The sequence below is a fragment of the Lineus longissimus genome, chromosome 6 (assembly GCF_910592395.1).
Source record: "Lineus longissimus chromosome 6, tnLinLong1.2, whole genome shotgun sequence".
Lineage (NCBI taxonomy): Eukaryota > Metazoa > Nemertea > Pilidiophora > Heteronemertea > Lineidae > Lineus > Lineus longissimus.
In genome coordinates this window covers 1,975,919-1,994,046 of record NC_088313.1, presented here as the reverse complement: position 1 = coordinate 1,994,046, position 18,128 = coordinate 1,975,919, and the positions used below count along the sequence as shown (strand labels likewise).

The 18,128-nt window shown below is 39.2% G+C and overlaps 1 protein-coding gene across 2 annotated transcripts; it reads left to right on the top strand.

Annotated features, from left to right (window-relative positions):
- Positions 1–16: 16 nt before the first annotated feature.
- On the top strand, positions 17–17,392 carry LOC135489228 (probable E3 ubiquitin-protein ligase HECTD2). Of its 2 annotated transcripts, XM_064774483.1 has the most exons (19): positions 17–1,013; positions 2,095–2,408; positions 2,772–2,874; positions 3,995–4,084; positions 4,224–4,285; positions 5,700–5,723; positions 9,580–9,625; positions 11,023–11,132; positions 11,234–11,382; positions 11,685–11,808; positions 12,033–12,129; positions 12,389–12,496; positions 13,039–13,260; positions 13,865–14,026; positions 14,330–14,404; positions 14,742–14,936; positions 15,147–15,262; positions 15,787–15,927; positions 16,158–17,392. In XM_064774483.1, exons 1-19 carry the CDS (start codon positions 723–725, stop codon positions 16,276–16,278), a joined length of 2,550 nt encoding a protein of 849 aa, XP_064630553.1. In that variant the 5' UTR covers positions 17–722; the 3' UTR covers positions 16,279–17,392. The 2 variants fall into 2 exon arrangements, with proteins under 2 accessions (XP_064630553.1, XP_064630554.1); XM_064774484.1 differs by lacking the exon at positions 5,700–5,723.
- Positions 17,393–18,128: the final 736 nt, after the last annotated feature.

Genomic DNA, 18,128 nt, shown 5'->3' with positions numbered 1-18,128 from the left:
GAAACCATGTCCATGGTATGAACAAGAATGTCACATAAAAATCGCGATCATAGGTCGATTTATCCTAATTTTTGGAAATATTATGGTTTGACTGGAGTACAGATAGGTGAAAATCATCTAGGACCTTAAATGTAACTCGGAATAAAGTGGAGTATGAAGTTATAAGGATGAAAACTTTGCATGTTCTCTGACTGAAAACTAAAATCAGAAATTTTTGACAGTGACTGAGCAGTGAGTGAGTGACAATCACAGTGTGTAACAGTGTTGACACTTTTCAACTACGGTACTTTATTGATTCTGCCTGCAGACTTTCATGACTTTGTGTGCTGGGTACATGTATGGTTTCTGTGCTTGTATGTCATGATCTTCATTAGTATTCATCCACTAGTTCATTTGGTCTACTCTTGACCCCCGGGACTCATTTTATGGGCAACCAGGATTTTGACAGAGAAGTACAAAGCCAAAGGACAGGTAGTCGTGAGAGTAAACCAGAACCATTGACTTAGACTTCAAACTTATAGTTTCAATATCCAATGGGCTTATCCGATAGCCTAGGGTTAGCTATCATCCATGTTAGCTTTTGTTGTACTTTAAACAAAAGTGATTTCTACTTCTTCTTGTGAATCGCAGCTTGGTAGGATTACTTGGATTACAAATCTCCCATTGGCGAACATGCTGGATTATTCTCCGATTATTGCCATCTATGAGGATCCCTAGTCCTAATGTCGACTCCGTCATTAATGGCTGCCAGTCCTTCACCAAACAAGTCTATGGGTGGTAAGTCGGCCACAAGTATTACTTGCCAAACATGCGACTCAACTGTAAAACAGGCTCCTGGAAGCCGGAGGACAATATGCCCGCATTGTGGAAATTTCTATGATCCGGAGGCAGCTCGCATTCCGCCCCAGCCACCCCGGGGCCCGAAGCCACCGCGCCACACGCAGGAGGGTCATTCATCGCAGAACTATAACAGAAAATACAATAAGGACAAGCTGCCGAAGTTGGCCAGAGATGTAAGTTGTGTGTAATGGTGAATTTCATCGATTCTGCTTTTAAAATATTCGGTCATTCAGTTCATCCGAAATATCTCAGTCTGATAACAGTTGGTTTTGGCCAATGTGAGATACTCTTTTATGTTTTTATAGTCTTTAGTGAAACCTTGGTGATGTTCAGAGGGAAGGGCCTATGAGATAGTTCGCGCAGTATGGCCACTCTTCCATTAGACATTTAACTAGTAAATATGTGTAAAGAAATGTGGGAACTTTGCCAGTTTGACATTTAGGAACACCTTATTTGCTATCAGTTATCACTATTTTAACATGCTGATAATATGCTAGCAGGCACTGAATGGTCAATTGAGTGTTCGGTTATGGTAGGCAGCAGTGTGAAGAAGAGTTTCAATTCATTGATGAAGCAAACTTGAAGTGGTCCCCCCTATAATATTCATGAGTGTACGTGAACATAACCACTTAGAGACGAGCTGAGCTATTCCAGCATGTCTGATGTATAGATTTTAGTCCGGAAATACAAAGATCTTTTTTGTCACGAATCATGGCAGAGCAGAATGGCCTGATATTAAACCCTGGTTAGTCAGAATGCCCCCCCCCCCCTCTCCCTATGTGTGGTAAAATATACTTGGGTTTAATGTAGGTTTGGACACTGTGTTTACTAATTTATCATATATTTCCCCCTGGTGAAAAAAGTACTTTATCGATGATCTAAGCTGTCCAAAGCTTTTAGTTCCCATGGTGATTACAATACTATGACACTATTCCTATTCGTTTGTGTAAACATTTCAAGTGTGGGTGACAATAATTTATCAGACTGTGTCATCTTTGCAAAGGATACTGCAATTTTTTTAACAGCATGCATTAAAGAGGCTGGCTGCATACAATGAATATAAGAAGCAAATAGGTCCATTGATTTTATGATATATGTAGTCTTTTTTGGATATAGAGGACAGAAAGTTTTAAATCATTACCACATGCAGGGTTTCGCCAGGAGTTTTTTCATGGGGACAAAAAGAAAAAAATCTTTTTCAAGGGCATTTTGTATAATGATAATGAGTTCATTCTTATATCAACCTTATTTCAGGACAAAGAAAAGTCGGGCACACGACTGCAATCAATAGCCAATTTTTTTCAAAACTTAAACCCAAATCGTCGGGATCGTTCATCTCGGTCAGGGAATAACAGTGATCACGACGGTTCACGGACGTCATCAGCTGACGGAGGATCCCGTACAGAGCTCCCGCCAATAAATTCCGAAAAGGGACGTTTGACGGTGGATCGATCACCAGTTTCGTCACATAGCAACCCAGATTCACCTAATACACCAAATACCCCCACGCAGAACCACCAGAAGACGTTCTCCTATCCTGTACGGAATAAAACCGTGCAACAACTGCGGTGAGTCTCTTGTTCCTTCAGTGTTTCTTCATTTTCTTGATAAGATTTGTTTGATGAAGTGAGAGCCCATTCCAATAATTGACGTATGAGACAGAATGTGGTTGTTAAAAGTAGGAAGTTATGATGCTCAAAATAGTACGGTTGAATTCCCACGATTTTATCTAATTGGACACATTTTACCTACTAGTATTTTTTATGAATATGGGATAAAGAATCATGATGTCATGATGCTCAAAATAGTACGGTTGAATTCCCCAGATTTTATCATAATTGGACACATTTTGCTTGTGAATACTGGATATAAAATGTGTTTATAAAAAGATACTTATGAAAATTCCGAAATAATTCTTCTTCTAATTTCAGGGACGATGTCAAACAATCAAGGGAATCAGCAAATTGGAAAGATGTCCACGATTTCTATGCGACAACATTTGATTCATTTCTAGAACTCAACGCTGCATTTAAGGCGAGTTATTTAGCAATTTTGCCATAGATTTTGCTAAAATTTTCAAAATGTCCTCCCTTTATTATACATACCTATACAAATCCCCTGTTTTTTCTTCAAATAAAGAAATGAAATATAAAAAAAAACAACAAATCCCCGGAGACCGCAACACTGGTACTGGTATGTACTGTAGGGTAACTGGTAGTTTCGCCCAAAAGACATGACTACCAGTATACAGTGGAACCTCTCTATTAAGGACACCCTCAGGACTGACAAGTGCTGTCCTATATAGAGAGGTGTCCTGATTAGAGAGGACAAATTGATAGGAAACAACCAATTTGGGACCAAACCTAGTGTCCTTAATTGAGAGGTTGTCCTTAATAGAGAGGTGTCCGCTAAGGGAGGTTCTACTGTAGTTGTTAATTACAATTCAGAACAATCTACAACCGTTGCATTCTCTTTTGCATATGGCACTTTCATAAATAATTGATTTGTGCTTGGTTAGTTCATGAATAATAAAAATGTCCACTGCTAACATGTTGAATACGAAATTATATTAAAATCGTAAATATTCTCTTGGTATGGAATCTCATCTGATTATTCTGAGTCGAGTGCGGCTTTGCATAACCCAAATCTTTGCTGTGAGAAGATTTTGATTTCACTTGTATATATATGTAGGTGATTCGAAAAACTACGTGAGTCACTCATAACTTCATCGGCATACTCGTATAGCACTTCGAAAGCACGCCCCACCCTAATTTATTAAATTGACTATGAAATTTTTTAACACGCCAGGAATTTTGATGAGAAATGCAGTGCACGCCCCCTCTTTTTCTGGAAAAATTGTGTGGATGTCATTCAAAATGTTTTTTCATGAAGCAGCTCAATATTATCTATTCATATTATATACAGTAGAACCTCTTTAATAAAGACACCCTAGGGACTGAGAAGTGCTGTCCTTAATGGAGAGTTTTCCTGATTAGAGAGGTCAAATTGAATGGAAGCAACCAATTTGGGACCAAAAGTAGTGTCCTTAGTAGAGAGGTAGTCGTTAATAGAGAGGTGTCCGCCAAGGGAGGTTCTATTGTAATTCATAAGCATTGCGTTTGGTTGCCCTAAATGTTTCTGGTTACCTTTACAGCGAGATCCCCAAAAGGAATATAAAACGACAGACGACCCCGGATTAAAGTTTGATTTCGTGACGACGGTATATGAATTGCTATCTGAGTTGGTAAGTTGAATCCTCTTTATACTCACCAGTAGCTAGTATGGATTAATCTATACTTTGTCTGCAGTGTAGTAATTTTGATGTTTTTATTGTCGGCTGCATTTTTTCTACTTTTTGAAATATTGTTGTTATTCTCTTTTAGCCTCAAGAAATCCAGAAAGTAGTCCTCAAAGCTGTGATAAACAGTTTATTGAAGGATAAAAGGTAGGTTTATTTGGCGACAAATTCAGCTTTTTTTAAGTTCCCATCATCATCGACATTTCTGTTAAGGTGTTCCAGAGCATCGTGTGTTTGCTAATGGCTTTGATCGAATAAAACGCTCTTTAGTTGTTCAAATTTGTTGATTAAGATACTTCCAATGTAATCATGTTGCTTTGGAGACCAATTATCCATTGACTTTATTGAGTGATATTTACTGAATTTGGTGTAAACATTTATTGAGTAATCCTTGTGGGTGAGCTCGTTCAATATTTGGATCATATAAGCGACTTCTGAAATATTCAGTGCACATTGTCTGATGCATGGTACTGTTGTTGTTTGATAACAAGGGAAAATTTGTGTCTTTGGCAAAATCTGTGCTGTGGCAAACTTGTGGCAAATCTGATTATTTTTACCTGAAGTCAGATGGTGAATAAGGCCCAAACTGTGGTCCAATCAGATCCGTTGCTTTGCTACCAGGCAAAATGCGATGCCGATGGACATTTCCAGCGCCAAAACTTTTTTCAAATTTTTACGCGGGGTGGACCTCGAATCCTCATTGTTTCCAAGGAAGCACCTTTGGTCCTCTCTGGGACGGGTGGCAAACTCCACACACCCTTTTTCCCAAATTTCTAGATCTGCCACTGCATTTCATTGGAGTCACCGAGGGCTCAGACACAACTCCTAATACAGTGGAACCTCCCTTAGCGGACACCTCTCTATTAAGGACAACCTCTCTATTAAGGACAGTAGTTTCGGTCCCAAATTGGTTGTTTCCATTGAATTCGACCTCTCTAATCAGGACACCTCTCAATTAGGGACAGCATTTGTCAGTGCCGAGGGTGTCCTTAATAGAGAGGTTCTACTGTACCTTCTAAAGCGCCGGTCATACTCACAGGTCGTGACATGCGAAATATTGATTTGAAAAAGCAATCCCATCTTCATGGTTCATTTGCTACAACTGGTTGCCTTTGTTGGTCGTACTATATGGTTTTTTATTTATGTTTATGAGGAATCCATGATGAACTCTGATATTTGTTTTTCTATTATTACCACTCTATTAGCGGTGAGCATGATATTTTCGTGCAGCAAATATATTTTATGTCATAAATATTTGATGTGGCGCAAAAAATATCAGATAGATTTATGTGTGTTTTTAATGGTGCATGAATTGGCACTCCTCAAATTTCTCTCAGTTCTTCCCATCAAAAAGTATTTTTTGCCATGCTAATTTATGCCAATCAAGGTTATTTTCCTAAATAAAACACTTGCAAATATTCGGCAGTTTACAATACAGGTATGCAATCGGAAATTATCAAATTCAAGGTTAATTTTCAAATTTTTCAACAAACAGTGGAGGCCTTTGTGTTAGTGCCTTCTTATCTTGAATAATTTTTAAAGTATTTTCTGTTTTCTTAAGACTAACTGACACAACCAGAGTCTGGTGAGAATACATCATAAACTCTTGTTCAGGTTGACCTGGTTTTGCGTTGTAATTGCCGAATCCGACTCGTATCAATCTTTGGCAGTTAAGCAAGTCATGTTAACGTGAATAGAATTCATTCACAGTGGTCATCTGTTTTGAACTGAGAACTGGAATCAGTCCGACATTTACTCTAAACCAAAAAAGGCTGTCATTTCTTCGTTAAATCCAAAGAAAGAGTGTCATTTCTTCCTCTAAACCGAAGAAAGACTGTCCTCTCTTCCTCTAAACCAAAGAAAGACTGTCCTTTCTTCCTCTAAACCAAAGAAAGACTGTCCTTTCTTCCTCTAAACCAAAGAAAGGCTGTCCTTTCTTCCTCTAAACCAACGAAAGGCTGTCCTTTCTTCCTCTAAACCAAAGAAAGGCTGTCCTTTCTTCCTCTAAACCAAAGAAAGGCTGTCCGTTCTTCCTCTAAACCAAAGAAATACTGTCCCTTCTTCCTCTAAACCAAAGAAAGACTGTCCTTTCTTCCTCTAAACCAAAGAAAGGCTGTCCCTCCTTCCTATAAACTCAAGTACAAGACTGTCCTTTCTTCCTCTAAACCAAAGAAAGGCTGTCCCTTCTTCCTATAAACTCAAGCAAGACTGTCCTTTCTTCCTCTAAACTCAAGAAATACTGTCCTTTCTTCCTTTAAACCAAAGAAAGGCTGTCCTTTCTTTCTTTAAACAAAAGAAAGACTCCTTTCTTCCTCTAAGTCAAAGGAAGACTGACTCATACTGCATCAGCCTACGGTAACATGCATTAAGGTATTATGCATTGGTAGGCTACTTGGATGAGTCACATGTTGCCACCAAGCTGCGATTCCCTGCTAACAGTGAATGTGGTTCTAAACAGATGATTCCTGTATCCTAAACTAAATGTTCACTGGTTATATAATCCATATCACAATACACATACATACAACAGGCACACTATAGCCGCACTTACACCACCTGAAAATGGACCACCAATCTTGGTTCGGGAACCAATGCCGCACCATCGAAAATCCACCAAGCGCTTACACCAACGCTGCAGCTAGTTATAAAATCCAGCTACAGATGGCGCGCAAACAATAAATTGCATGCGAGAAAGCGCCATTTCGAAAGCGCCGCCTGGAGCCGAACCATCTAACTAGCTAATTGCCGATCCATTTGCGGCGTACACCACGACAAAGCCGAGCTTTTAACAAGCCGGGCGAATTTGGACCATCAAGCTTGGTGGGACAAATTCGCTCAGCAATTTGTATCGGCAATGGATTGCCGAACCAATTTGTCGCGGCAATGTGGTGGTGTAAGTGCAATTGGTCCACCAATATTTCGTGGTGTAAGCGCAGCTTATATAAACTCACATTTTCGTTTGTTCCTTTCCATCAATATCACTCATTCCATCACATCACAACACCATGCATTACATGTATTTCAATTTTTTATTCATGTATGCTTCTTGTTTAGCTAGCTTTTCCCCAAGTAATCCTATCAACCAAAACCTTGCTGTAGCTCAATAAACTTTTTGCCTGCAGAACATGTCCTGAAACGACTGCAAATTTCCATCACTTTTCAGCCAACCTTGTTCTAGAATGAAGCGGGTTTTCACAAAAACACCAAGTGTCATAGCACTAATTCAATGATTTAGCACATTTAAAACTGACCCATGTTAGAATAACTGAAAACAGAAAAACCTGATTCAAAGACTGATTCAAAGACTGACAATTTTCATTTATCACATTTTGAAATCTGTACATAACAGTGTCCTTTTTACAATGTAAAGTTATTTATATTTAATGATTTTTATTGATTTTTTTATTAAATACTATTCATTCTTTCAGTGTCCTGATCTATCAATATTTTTACAGCCCTCTCACACACGTTTGTCAAATGGAAAATACCCTCACTGTATAAAATCTCTAATTTCCCTACATTTTATTTCAGACGTGCTCTTGAATTATTATACCACACGAATGAGTTAGGAATAAGCTCAGGCCGCAGACAAGTCTGTCAGTTGTGATAATAAAGTCAAATCCACTATGAGATCAGTCTGGAAGGGGAAAAGTCACGATCCCAAAAGTGTGAATCATATGCTGTCTCCAAATATTTTGGGTAAATGCATAATTGATAGTGCTAAAAAGTCAAATAGTTAATCCTAACTTTGCATTGAACAAGACAAGGCCATATTGAGCGGCAGCGGGCCGGGGCAACTGACTGCTAGCCACCTCCAAAAAATGTGTTTTTCGTATAGATTTTGGTTTTCTGCCACCCCCCAGGACCACACCCATCATCTGCGACTGCAGTTACAGGGCGGACCAGTCTTGACAGATGTAGGTCACTCCAGAACGGTTTGGTCCTGTATTAACCGCCCTTATCTGTTCTGAAGCACCCACTACTATTCGCAAATTTCTGCACAGTCAAACATGTTTTTCTCATCATGACAGAAATGCCTCATATTGTCATGTTTTGAAGCGGTTGTATTGTATGTTCGTAATAACTTTGGTCCTGAATAATGTAAATAAAGTACCACCCAGGAAAATAATATTGGTAGCAACCGATTAAACAAATAAACAATACAGTAATGCATGTCTGTGTCAATTTCACATCCATCCAGGCCTGATGGACTATTTGGTGCCCGCCTTGGCAATGACAGCTGATTTGAGGTGACAAAGGGGAAATGTTTCAGTTGACAGAAAGAGCCATTACTCCCTGGAGGCTACTTATGTTTTTAATGGAAGTTTCAGTAGCCTAGTGACGATTTGATGGATTTTGTACCAGAGGAATCAGTGATAATGACAGAAGATTTGTCTGTGTTGTTGATCTGTTCATACCTCGGTGCATTATCGTTACCTGAGAAACAGAACATTTATTTTTGTGGGTTTTGCTGAGATAATAGTCAGTGGTTGTCTAAGAGAGAGTGCTCTGCAGTAAGATTGAAGCCCAGGCAAAGACTGCATGCCCAACTTATCCCTTTGAGGCTTTCGTACTCCTGCCAGTTCCAGCAGTACATCAACCTGGTCCAAAAGTCAATTTCAATCAGATATGAATAAAACATGTGCAATGTTCAAAAATCATTCATTTGATGAAACTGAATGCTATTATCAATGTATATTTTGTTTTCTCCATTAGGTCCTGGTTGCTATGGACACAATGATATTTTTGTCTGACATTCAGTGGATGAAATGAAAACTATATATAGCACTGTTTACCTGGGACAGAACCAGACTAGGCCAGATCAGTGACTCCAGATGTCACAACATCATGAATATTAAACCCAGCCTCTGAAACTATATTTTGGGCAAATTTTGAATGAGTTGTCACATGGAATCTTATGATAATAATAAACAGCTTCGCCATATCTTTATTTTGCTCTGTGTACAAGCTTATGAAAAGGTATACCTGTAAAAACATGTCTGACTTGTAAATTGTGTTTTCATTACCGTATTTCTTCTACTTTTCACATGTTTATTACATGGTAACGTCAAAACGTCACCTCATCGCTTGGTCGTGAATGTTTAAGGGGGTCATTTTCACAAGTAACTGGGAGTTTCTCGACGCCCTCAACAGGTGTGATAATTGTAGATAGTAAACAAGGTCACAACAAACTTTGCTAAAATAACTTTTTTTTCTTCCCGTGTTGACCCATGGTCACTATTTTAAACCTAATAGCCCCCCCCCCCCCCCATTTAGCAAATCTAAAGGAGCCCAGTGATTAATCTTGGGGATTGCAAACGAAAAATTTTGGTCCATTTTTCTCGATGATCGTGTAAGAGATGGTTCTGCCCACTGTTTCATTTTCTGAGCGTTTTCACACCTCAAACTCGAAATTTTAACTCCAAGTTTTTGTTTTTCAGGCCCCATACGAAAGAGGATTTAAGGGCCTACCTTATACTAGTCCAGGTAAGGATTTACTTCGGGTTGGGTGAAAAGTTATCTTTTTTCAAGGGCATTTCTTAAAATTGTGTAAAAGCCATCTTGAAAGGAAAGATGTTGATCTGTTCATGCCCTTGACTAAATGGTTTCGAACCTTGAACTTTGGTACATGTACATCACTATAAGACATGTTGAAAAGACCTCCCTGAAGCTACATGCAAAACCAAGAGCATCATGTAACTTCTCAATCATCATCTCGGCATCACCTTTAATCATTAGATTAGACCCAAATAGAACAGTACAATTGTAAAGAAATCGACAAAGGCTGGTTTCAAATAGAGTCACTCAGCAGAAGGTTATTAACAACGTGAGTGTAATCATCGGTAAGCCATGCTTTAACAGTGTTGCCAAGGTATTATCGAGTTTCCTAGGTGCTTTATTGATCAGCGAGATTCAGACGACAGGCGAACTTTGACAATCTGTATGAAAGGAATTCGTATAAACCATCAATCGGCATGTGCTTGACCTGATTAAATCCTTGTTGGCATGTATGCTTGTTGATTGTGTATCAAGCTGACAAGCGATGAAAAATCCTCTCATTTTCCTGGGGTCTTTCAATGACAAAAAAGACGTTTCAAGACTTGGTCACGTTGCCATTTCTGTGGGGAGGTCAAGCACTTTGGTTTTCCAAATTAAGGGGGAGGTCCCACTGATTTTATCTTTTATTTAAAAAAAACGGAAGGAAATTTCTTAAACGGCCAAAATACAGATCATGAATATTTAGTGTTTACAGAAGTCTTGAAATCTGTAACTGTCATAAGTTACAGTCTGGTAGTTATCTCCTGTACCATGCTTTTAATCATTCTTTAACAATACATTTTTTATCTGTGATAAAATGAGATATAACATTCCTCATTTCAACTTCTCTGTTCAGAATACCTCCGGTTGCTCAGAAAACGTTAAACCAATTGTTGCGATCTCTTTGTCAGAGAATAATGAAACACTAAATATAAACTGTGCATAACCCTCAGTCTGAATTATTGATATCTAGGGAATAGGAAAATATTGTTGATTTTGATCAGAAGCCAAAGTCTGTGTCACAGAGACAGACTATGTTTTTAGGCTGTTTTTCTCCATTCTAAAGCAATTGTAACATTGAATTTGGAAATTTGCATTGCCTCTTTAGATCAAAATGCACTCCCCTATTGGAGGACATTCTCTAAAAAAACGACTATGAATTTGAGGAAAGCACCTGGATGGAGGCCCCTCTCATGGACATTCTGTTGAGATCTGGGTTTTTAATGCCCAACACTCAGCCAGGATTGCCCTTTCAGGATTGTAATGCAAGTCATCATTTAGACCTGTTTAATTTTCATGCATTCATTGTTGATAAAGCCATGAACACTCTCTTATTCTTGTTTCAGAACCCACAGTTCAGCAACATTGCCACTTATGTGATATTTGCTCATCTTCTCAGACAGATGGCAGCACTGTCCGACCACGACCATCATTTTCTCGTCCATTGGTTCCGAAAGTAAGTTACTCTATAGATAGCATTAAAGGGACATTAGGTCTTTGTGTAAGGTTTTTCTATGTTACTGTTCTTACTAAACAAATCAATTTTGTTTGCTTCAGGTTGCGAAGTGATCAGTTCCAAAGTTTAGCTCAAAGGTTGCATAACTTTATCTCATGTCGGTTATTCCCGCCAAAACCCAAAGATCTCCCGCCGATGTCGAAGTGTACTTGGTGGATCCCTAGCGCAACAAAAGTGATGGCATTACTGAGTAAGTTTAGCAGGTGTATTGCTTCAGGCTCAAGTTACTGACGATAATGTCTTGTTTTGAATCATCAAAAGAGAAAAATCGTTTATAGTGATAATGTAATTAACTATTGAAGACTTTCATAAAAAATACCATGAAAGTCATTTGAAAGGGAACCCTCAGTTTTACCAACTTGTTGATGGCAATATGACAGATTTTGTATTGTGCTATAAACTGACCAATGTCTGTTAGTTTATTTGAATGTAAAGAGTAGATTGAAGAAACAAAATATCCTGACTCTTCATTTCTGACACTTTCGATTCCAGATGCTTCCAATAATCTTACCACAAATGGGATTATCAACTACACAGACTTCTATAACCATACCCTAGACCATTTAGATCTGATGGCTGAGTATTATGCCTGGCAGAACCCTAGCACACATCCTGGGTAAGGATATCCTTTAATTGTCTGCAATTGTAGCATCCTCATGCTTTTCAATGGGATACTAATACATCTCATTTCCGGCTCTACCAAAGTTGGGCAAGGTTAAGCGACATTCCCGAGGACGCATGTGCGGTACAGTTGGACTTTGTGTAAACTCCTGACCTCATGGTAATTGGCAAAGAACCATCTCCCAATGTCGTCTGACTTTTTGTATTCTTTACTTTCAGCTTCACATTTTGTCAGTATCCGTTCATCCTGAGTATAAATGCGAAAAGAACGATATTACAGAAGGATTCGGAACAGCAGATGATAATCATGGCACGGGTATGTTTCACTAGAGTAATAAAACTAATATCAAGATATGTTGATTTCTGTCTGAACATGCAACCTCTGTAGAGCTGTTGCGGTCTGCTGGCTCAGAATCTCAACTTGCAGGTTAGAACCCCATGGTGTGAGACTCTTGGCAAGTCTCATTGTCTAAGCTGCCTATTAACTTCACCAAGGTGTATAAATGGCCAGAGATGTTCGGGCTACTTGTCTCATTTCAATGAAATATAACTTTCCCCTGTCTTGACCATTACAGCGGAGTCTTGTTGCCAAAGTCCAGCGCAGGCAGCTCCCTGACATTGGCATGTTATTCTTGAATCTGACTGTACGGCGTTCACATCTAGTCTCGGACTCGCTCAATGAGGTACGTAGTAGGTCTTTAGATTAGAGGGGATTTTGCACCAACGTTTTGACCTACTTTTTACATTTTCACGGGCGGTAAGATGAACTTTCTCAATTCCTGTATATTAAGTCCAGCACAGATCAGTAAGCTAGATAGACTAAGCCAGATAAACATGTGAACAACAGGGCCTCAGAAACTCGTGTATGACTTCATGAGGCATCAATTTCTTTGATACCGACTGAGGCGTGGTAAGGGAATTGTATTGCCCGTACGAAGTTCACCTTAAAGTTACTAAAGATATGTCCAAATCCTCACCTGTTGCAAATTTTGTCTGAAGCACCTGCATTTTGGACTTAGTATGGTACTTGTCACTTTTCTTGGTCTCCACTGAGTTATGGTGGATTCCGGAGCAAACTACCGATACTGGGTATGACGTGGTGCAGCCGTGATACTTTATTAGTTTGTCTAACTTCAGTTGATATGAGAAGACGGAAAACCATTTGCTACACTCTTCATGCACATCATCCCCTTGTCCTCATCTTTTCTATTCTGTTCCATTCCAGATTGCCCGCAAACAACATGACTTAAAGAAGAAACTAAAGGTGACGTTCTCTGGCGAGCCGGGCCTTGACATGGGTGGGCTGACCAAGGAATGGTTCCTCTTGCTTGTCCGGCAGATATTCCAACCAGAATACGGCATGTTCACGTACGACAAAACATCGCGTGTCTTTTGGTTTAGTACAACGGTGTGCGAAAACTATCAAGAATTCAACCTCGTCGGCGTGGTATCCTTTGATATGTCATTTTGAAGTGACTATAGATCCATGCACTTGATTGGGACCAACGTTTACGAAAACTTCGCGTCTCGTCATGTTACAGTAATGTAAAATGCATGGTGTCGTGACGACGGCCAACACTACGTCATGTAAACGTTGTTCCCAATCAAGTGCATGAATCTATAGTGACAGAACCAATAGACTCTAGTTTCTTCTAAGTGTTGCTGGTTGTGGGTGTGACCGAACCAGACCAGTTGTGATGTCTGAGTGCCAATGGTTCTAGCTAGAGCTCCACCCCTCCTTCCAATATCCTCTGCAGCATGTTAGGAGAAAACTCCCATCTGGGACTGCTTGACCAGCCTCCTGTCCTGACCTCTCTACTTGATTTGTGGTTTCTGTCGGTATGTCTCATTGGTTTTAACTGTAACCGCCGAAGTCAAGTCAAGTCGGGTTTTTCTTATGTGAAGTTAACTCTAAGGAAAGGGTGTTTCTTCTTTAAAGATTCACCAAACTGAATATCTCTCCATTCACATCTTCAAAGATAGCAAGTTGGTTTTGGGACGATCTGAAATCTTAACTTTAATTTTAGTTGTCTCCCTTAACCAGCTTCCAGCTGATGGGCCTGGCCGTCTATAACAGTATCATTCTAGATATCCACTTCCCGGCCTGCTGCTACAAGAAGCTACTCAGTCCAGCTGTTGTGCCGTATAATAATCCCAGGGCGACTGTTGGAGTCACAAATGTCACCTTGGATGACTTGGAAGAGGTGTTGCCCGTAAGTATACAGTTTCACTCTCCGGCCTTCCTGTACATTTGGATCTCTAATAAAAAAACCCACAAAATATCTTTCGAAACCTTTCTAAGTAGAGAATGTATCAGAAATTTTTTTTAATATACTGCGAGTTGGAGAGTTTTCCTTCTGGTTAAGTAAACCGGTGCAATGTAGGTTGTGATCACCACGGGAAAAACAAAAAATTGTCTGATGACATTCTAAAGAATGCACTTATGAAAACAGCTGGTCCTCTTATCAGGAATACATGACATTCTCTTGTATTTAGTGTCCAAATTCTATTTGCAGGATCTTGTGAAAGGTCTGCGGGACTTGCTGGCATATGAGGGTGATGTGGAGGATGACTTCGGACTAACATTTCAGGTATGAAACATACTATTTGACAGCATCTCATGTAATTTGTGAGAAAGTATCAATCAATTTAGGGATAGTGAGTAAAGGTCCCCTATGATAAATTCAGTGTTGACCACAATAACAGTATATTTTCTCAAGTTTCTGAGATTTCTTGTTGTTAAATGTATTTCAAGTATGTTTACAATTCTCACGTATTCTTGGTTTAGGCTGATGACAAAAACAATTACATTTCCCAAACCAGGCTCAATCCATTTTGTCATCTGAACCAAGTGAATTTTGAGATGACTTCCTGAGGTAGTATCTTTCAAGCTCATTTTTCCCAAACTATGTATTCTATTTTTTCCAGATTTCAATCACAGAATATGGCAACAGCAAGACGCATGTTTTGAAGCCAGGCGGCGAGACTATAAATGTTACAAATAAGAATAGACGAGAATATGTCAACCTCTACTCTGATTGGCTATTGAATAAATCAGTTTACCCACAATTCCAAGCATTTTATCATGGATTTCACAGCGTCTGTGCATCAAATGCTCTCATTGTAAGTAATGAATTGTTATTTAGTAAAGCATTACAATTATAGAATACCCAATAATTATGTTGTTCCTGCAACTTTACATGCTATTTGGTTTCGTTTCAAAATCAAAAGATATTCCAAGGGGAGCAGATTTTGAATGCATCTTTATGACATTGAACAGTGGCAATTCAAGTTACCATGATCATTTTTGTCAACTATATCTAACTTTTCCAGATGTTACGGCCTGAGGAAGTTGAGACTCTCGTGTGTGGCTGTCCTAACCTTGACCTTGATGACCTCCGCAAGGTCACGCAGTACGATGGCTATACAGTAAACGACTCATTGATCAAGTAAGTCTTCGGGCAAAATCCCTGGGTGATAAGATACCAATAAATGATGACGACGACAGTCAGTGGTGTTGTCATCATTTCTATTTTAACACCTTTAGCGCCGAACCTTCGTGGCCCAAATCCCCTCCCCTTTGAGCTGGTTATCGGAGTCTCATGGACTTCATGAAAGAACTACGCCATCGCCATCTTGAGGGCAAGGTAGGAACTGAAAAGACAAGAAAAGGTCTTTCCAGTTCCTACCTTGCCCTCTAGATGGCGATGGCGTAGTTCTTTCATGAAGTCATTTAAAGTTCTGAACTACGCCATCGCCATCTTCAGGGCACAGTAGGAACCGTTTGGCCTTTTCAGTTCCTGTCTTGCCCTGAAGATGGCGATGGCGTAGTTCTTTCATGAAGTCCGTGAGACTCCGATAACCAGCTCAAAGAAGGGGGATTTGGGCCACGTAGATCTACGTGGTTCGACGCTGAAGGTGCTAAATATGAATATGGCCCTTGTTGAATAAAAAACGTATCGTTCTTTTTCAGACACTTCTGGGAAATCTGCCTCGCCTTTCCAGTTGAGTTACAGAAGAAGCTCCTGCTGTTTACGACCGGCAGTGACCGCGTGCCAATAGGGGGCATGATGGAGATGCAGTTCAAAATTACACGGGTGGAAAATACAGATATGTAAGTGATGCATCTGAGCATTTCATGAGGCCCTCCTCAGCTGTTCGTTTCTTTTGTGTTGGAATCTTTTGTTGACCTTAAATACAGGTAATTCTTCTTCTTCATATATTGACACTTTGTTCAACATCAGATTTCAAAGTAGACAGTCTGAGTACAATCAGGAAATAATAAAGAATTGTGTTTATCAATTCTCGGTAAAATTTGATGAAATTCTATTTCCTCATTTTCAGGTTACCAGTGTCCCACACGTGTTTTAACCAACTGGTGCTGCCTCATTACAAGACAAAGAAAGTTCTCAAACAAAAACTTACGATAGCCATTCAGAATGCAGAAGGATTTGGCATGGAGTAGAAAAATTACATTTGAAGAGTTCGGTTTCAAAACAATAGCGCTATTTCTGAAATTTTGATGTTAGCGCTTCCCGGTGTTGTTGTTTTTAACAAAAAAAAGTATGATAAAGAGCAAGAATGTAAAACAATGTCTAGGTTTTGCGGACTTGGGTACGTAGAACTTCAATTTCTGAAAAGTGACATTTGACATTTGACAGTGGCAGCTGACATTTTTATCGGCTTCTGTTGTGTCCAAAACTCGCCCGAATGAAATATTGTGATGTTTAATTATCCGTCCATGTAATTTAGGTTTTCACGTTCAGAGTCTACTAGTGGTGACTTCCCCATGACCTAGGGTATGTACATTGCTGACCAAACAACTGAATCGGATCTTTAGATTACGATTGGTATAAGTTCATTTTGTGATAGATCCTTATGCTTTACCTCGGACGAGGTTTTCATCAACCTCACCAGTGGACATCCTCAGGTCTTCTGAGAAATTTCCAGTAAGCAGCATAGATTGTAGCACTGCACTGGGAATCAAATTTCATGCTGTTATTTCTTCTTGGCCCCCCCCCCCCCTTGGGTCCCCGTGTGGATCCTGGGTTGATCACAAAATGAACTTTATACCAATCCATGTCGATTGTTTTAGAAAATGAAAGGGTTTAACTTTTTGGAGGTGTTTGAATGATCAGTTTAACGTCCAATTTACAACTTCATCTGTGCCTATTGAACAAAATGCGTATTGTTCATGTATATCTTGATGTCTTCTCTATATGCATGTATGCTGTATAACACACATCCGTCCAACAGAGCACAAGTCGCAAACAACTAACTGCTATATGATAATCAGATTATTATGTTACATGCTGGCATTAACATTTAAAGCACAAATTAATGTTGATGTTGATAAAGTTTCATGTTGTTACGGTATTCATATTGAAATTAAAAAATTCACACTAACTTACAAGGGGTCATCATAAATCTTATGATACATAGTCATCCATAAGTATCAACACTTTCAAAATACACTTGGGGAAAGGGGTTAGTGAGAAATGTTGACTTTTAAACTTTTGCTTATAAATGTTGATCAATCTTTTCAGAAATCAACACTATCAGGGGAGGTGGGTGGGGGGGGGGGGGGCTTCCATAAAGAGTACAAAAAGATGTTGAAAGTCATGGATGACCTGTTTATTTGTGATGTTCTTGTAAAAGAGGATAATGTGGTGTTGTCCCATCTCGAGCTTTATCGAGTGTTGCATTCACAAAGTGGTCTTCTCATTCTCACAATGGTTAAATAAACAAATTTTTACCCTTGAAGTTTGGGCTTCGAGATATATTGTCCAGATGCCAGAAATCTTTTTGTAATTTACATGCGTGTATGTACATGTATGTGTGTTTGTGGTAGGTCACAACATATTGTTAGGAAAACTGCTATCACACTTCCATTAATTTCTGCTGATGGTTTACATAAAGTCTATTATGTTCCATGATCACATGATGAACCCTAGAATCTCTTCTTCCTGTAAAAATTGTAAGTTTGGATTACTTGATTCGGGTGTGTACTTTACGTATATAAGTAAGTACAGGTTGCTGAAGCTGGCTCTTAGAAGGAAATAAGTGCAGAAAAGCCTATTTACCTTGACTGGAATTCGAACAAAGATCTGTCAAGACAACTTTATTTTTTCGTAACTTTTAGAACATAAGGCCACACTCCTCAAATAGAATTGTGAGAACTGTGGAGATATTGACATAGTAGATCTAAGTGTTGGCCATGACTGGCATTTGGTACCTTATAAAGTTCTCCACTTAGGTTCAAAACAGCAATTCATACCAAGTACTTTATCCATCCCTTGATTTTGATTTGTTTAA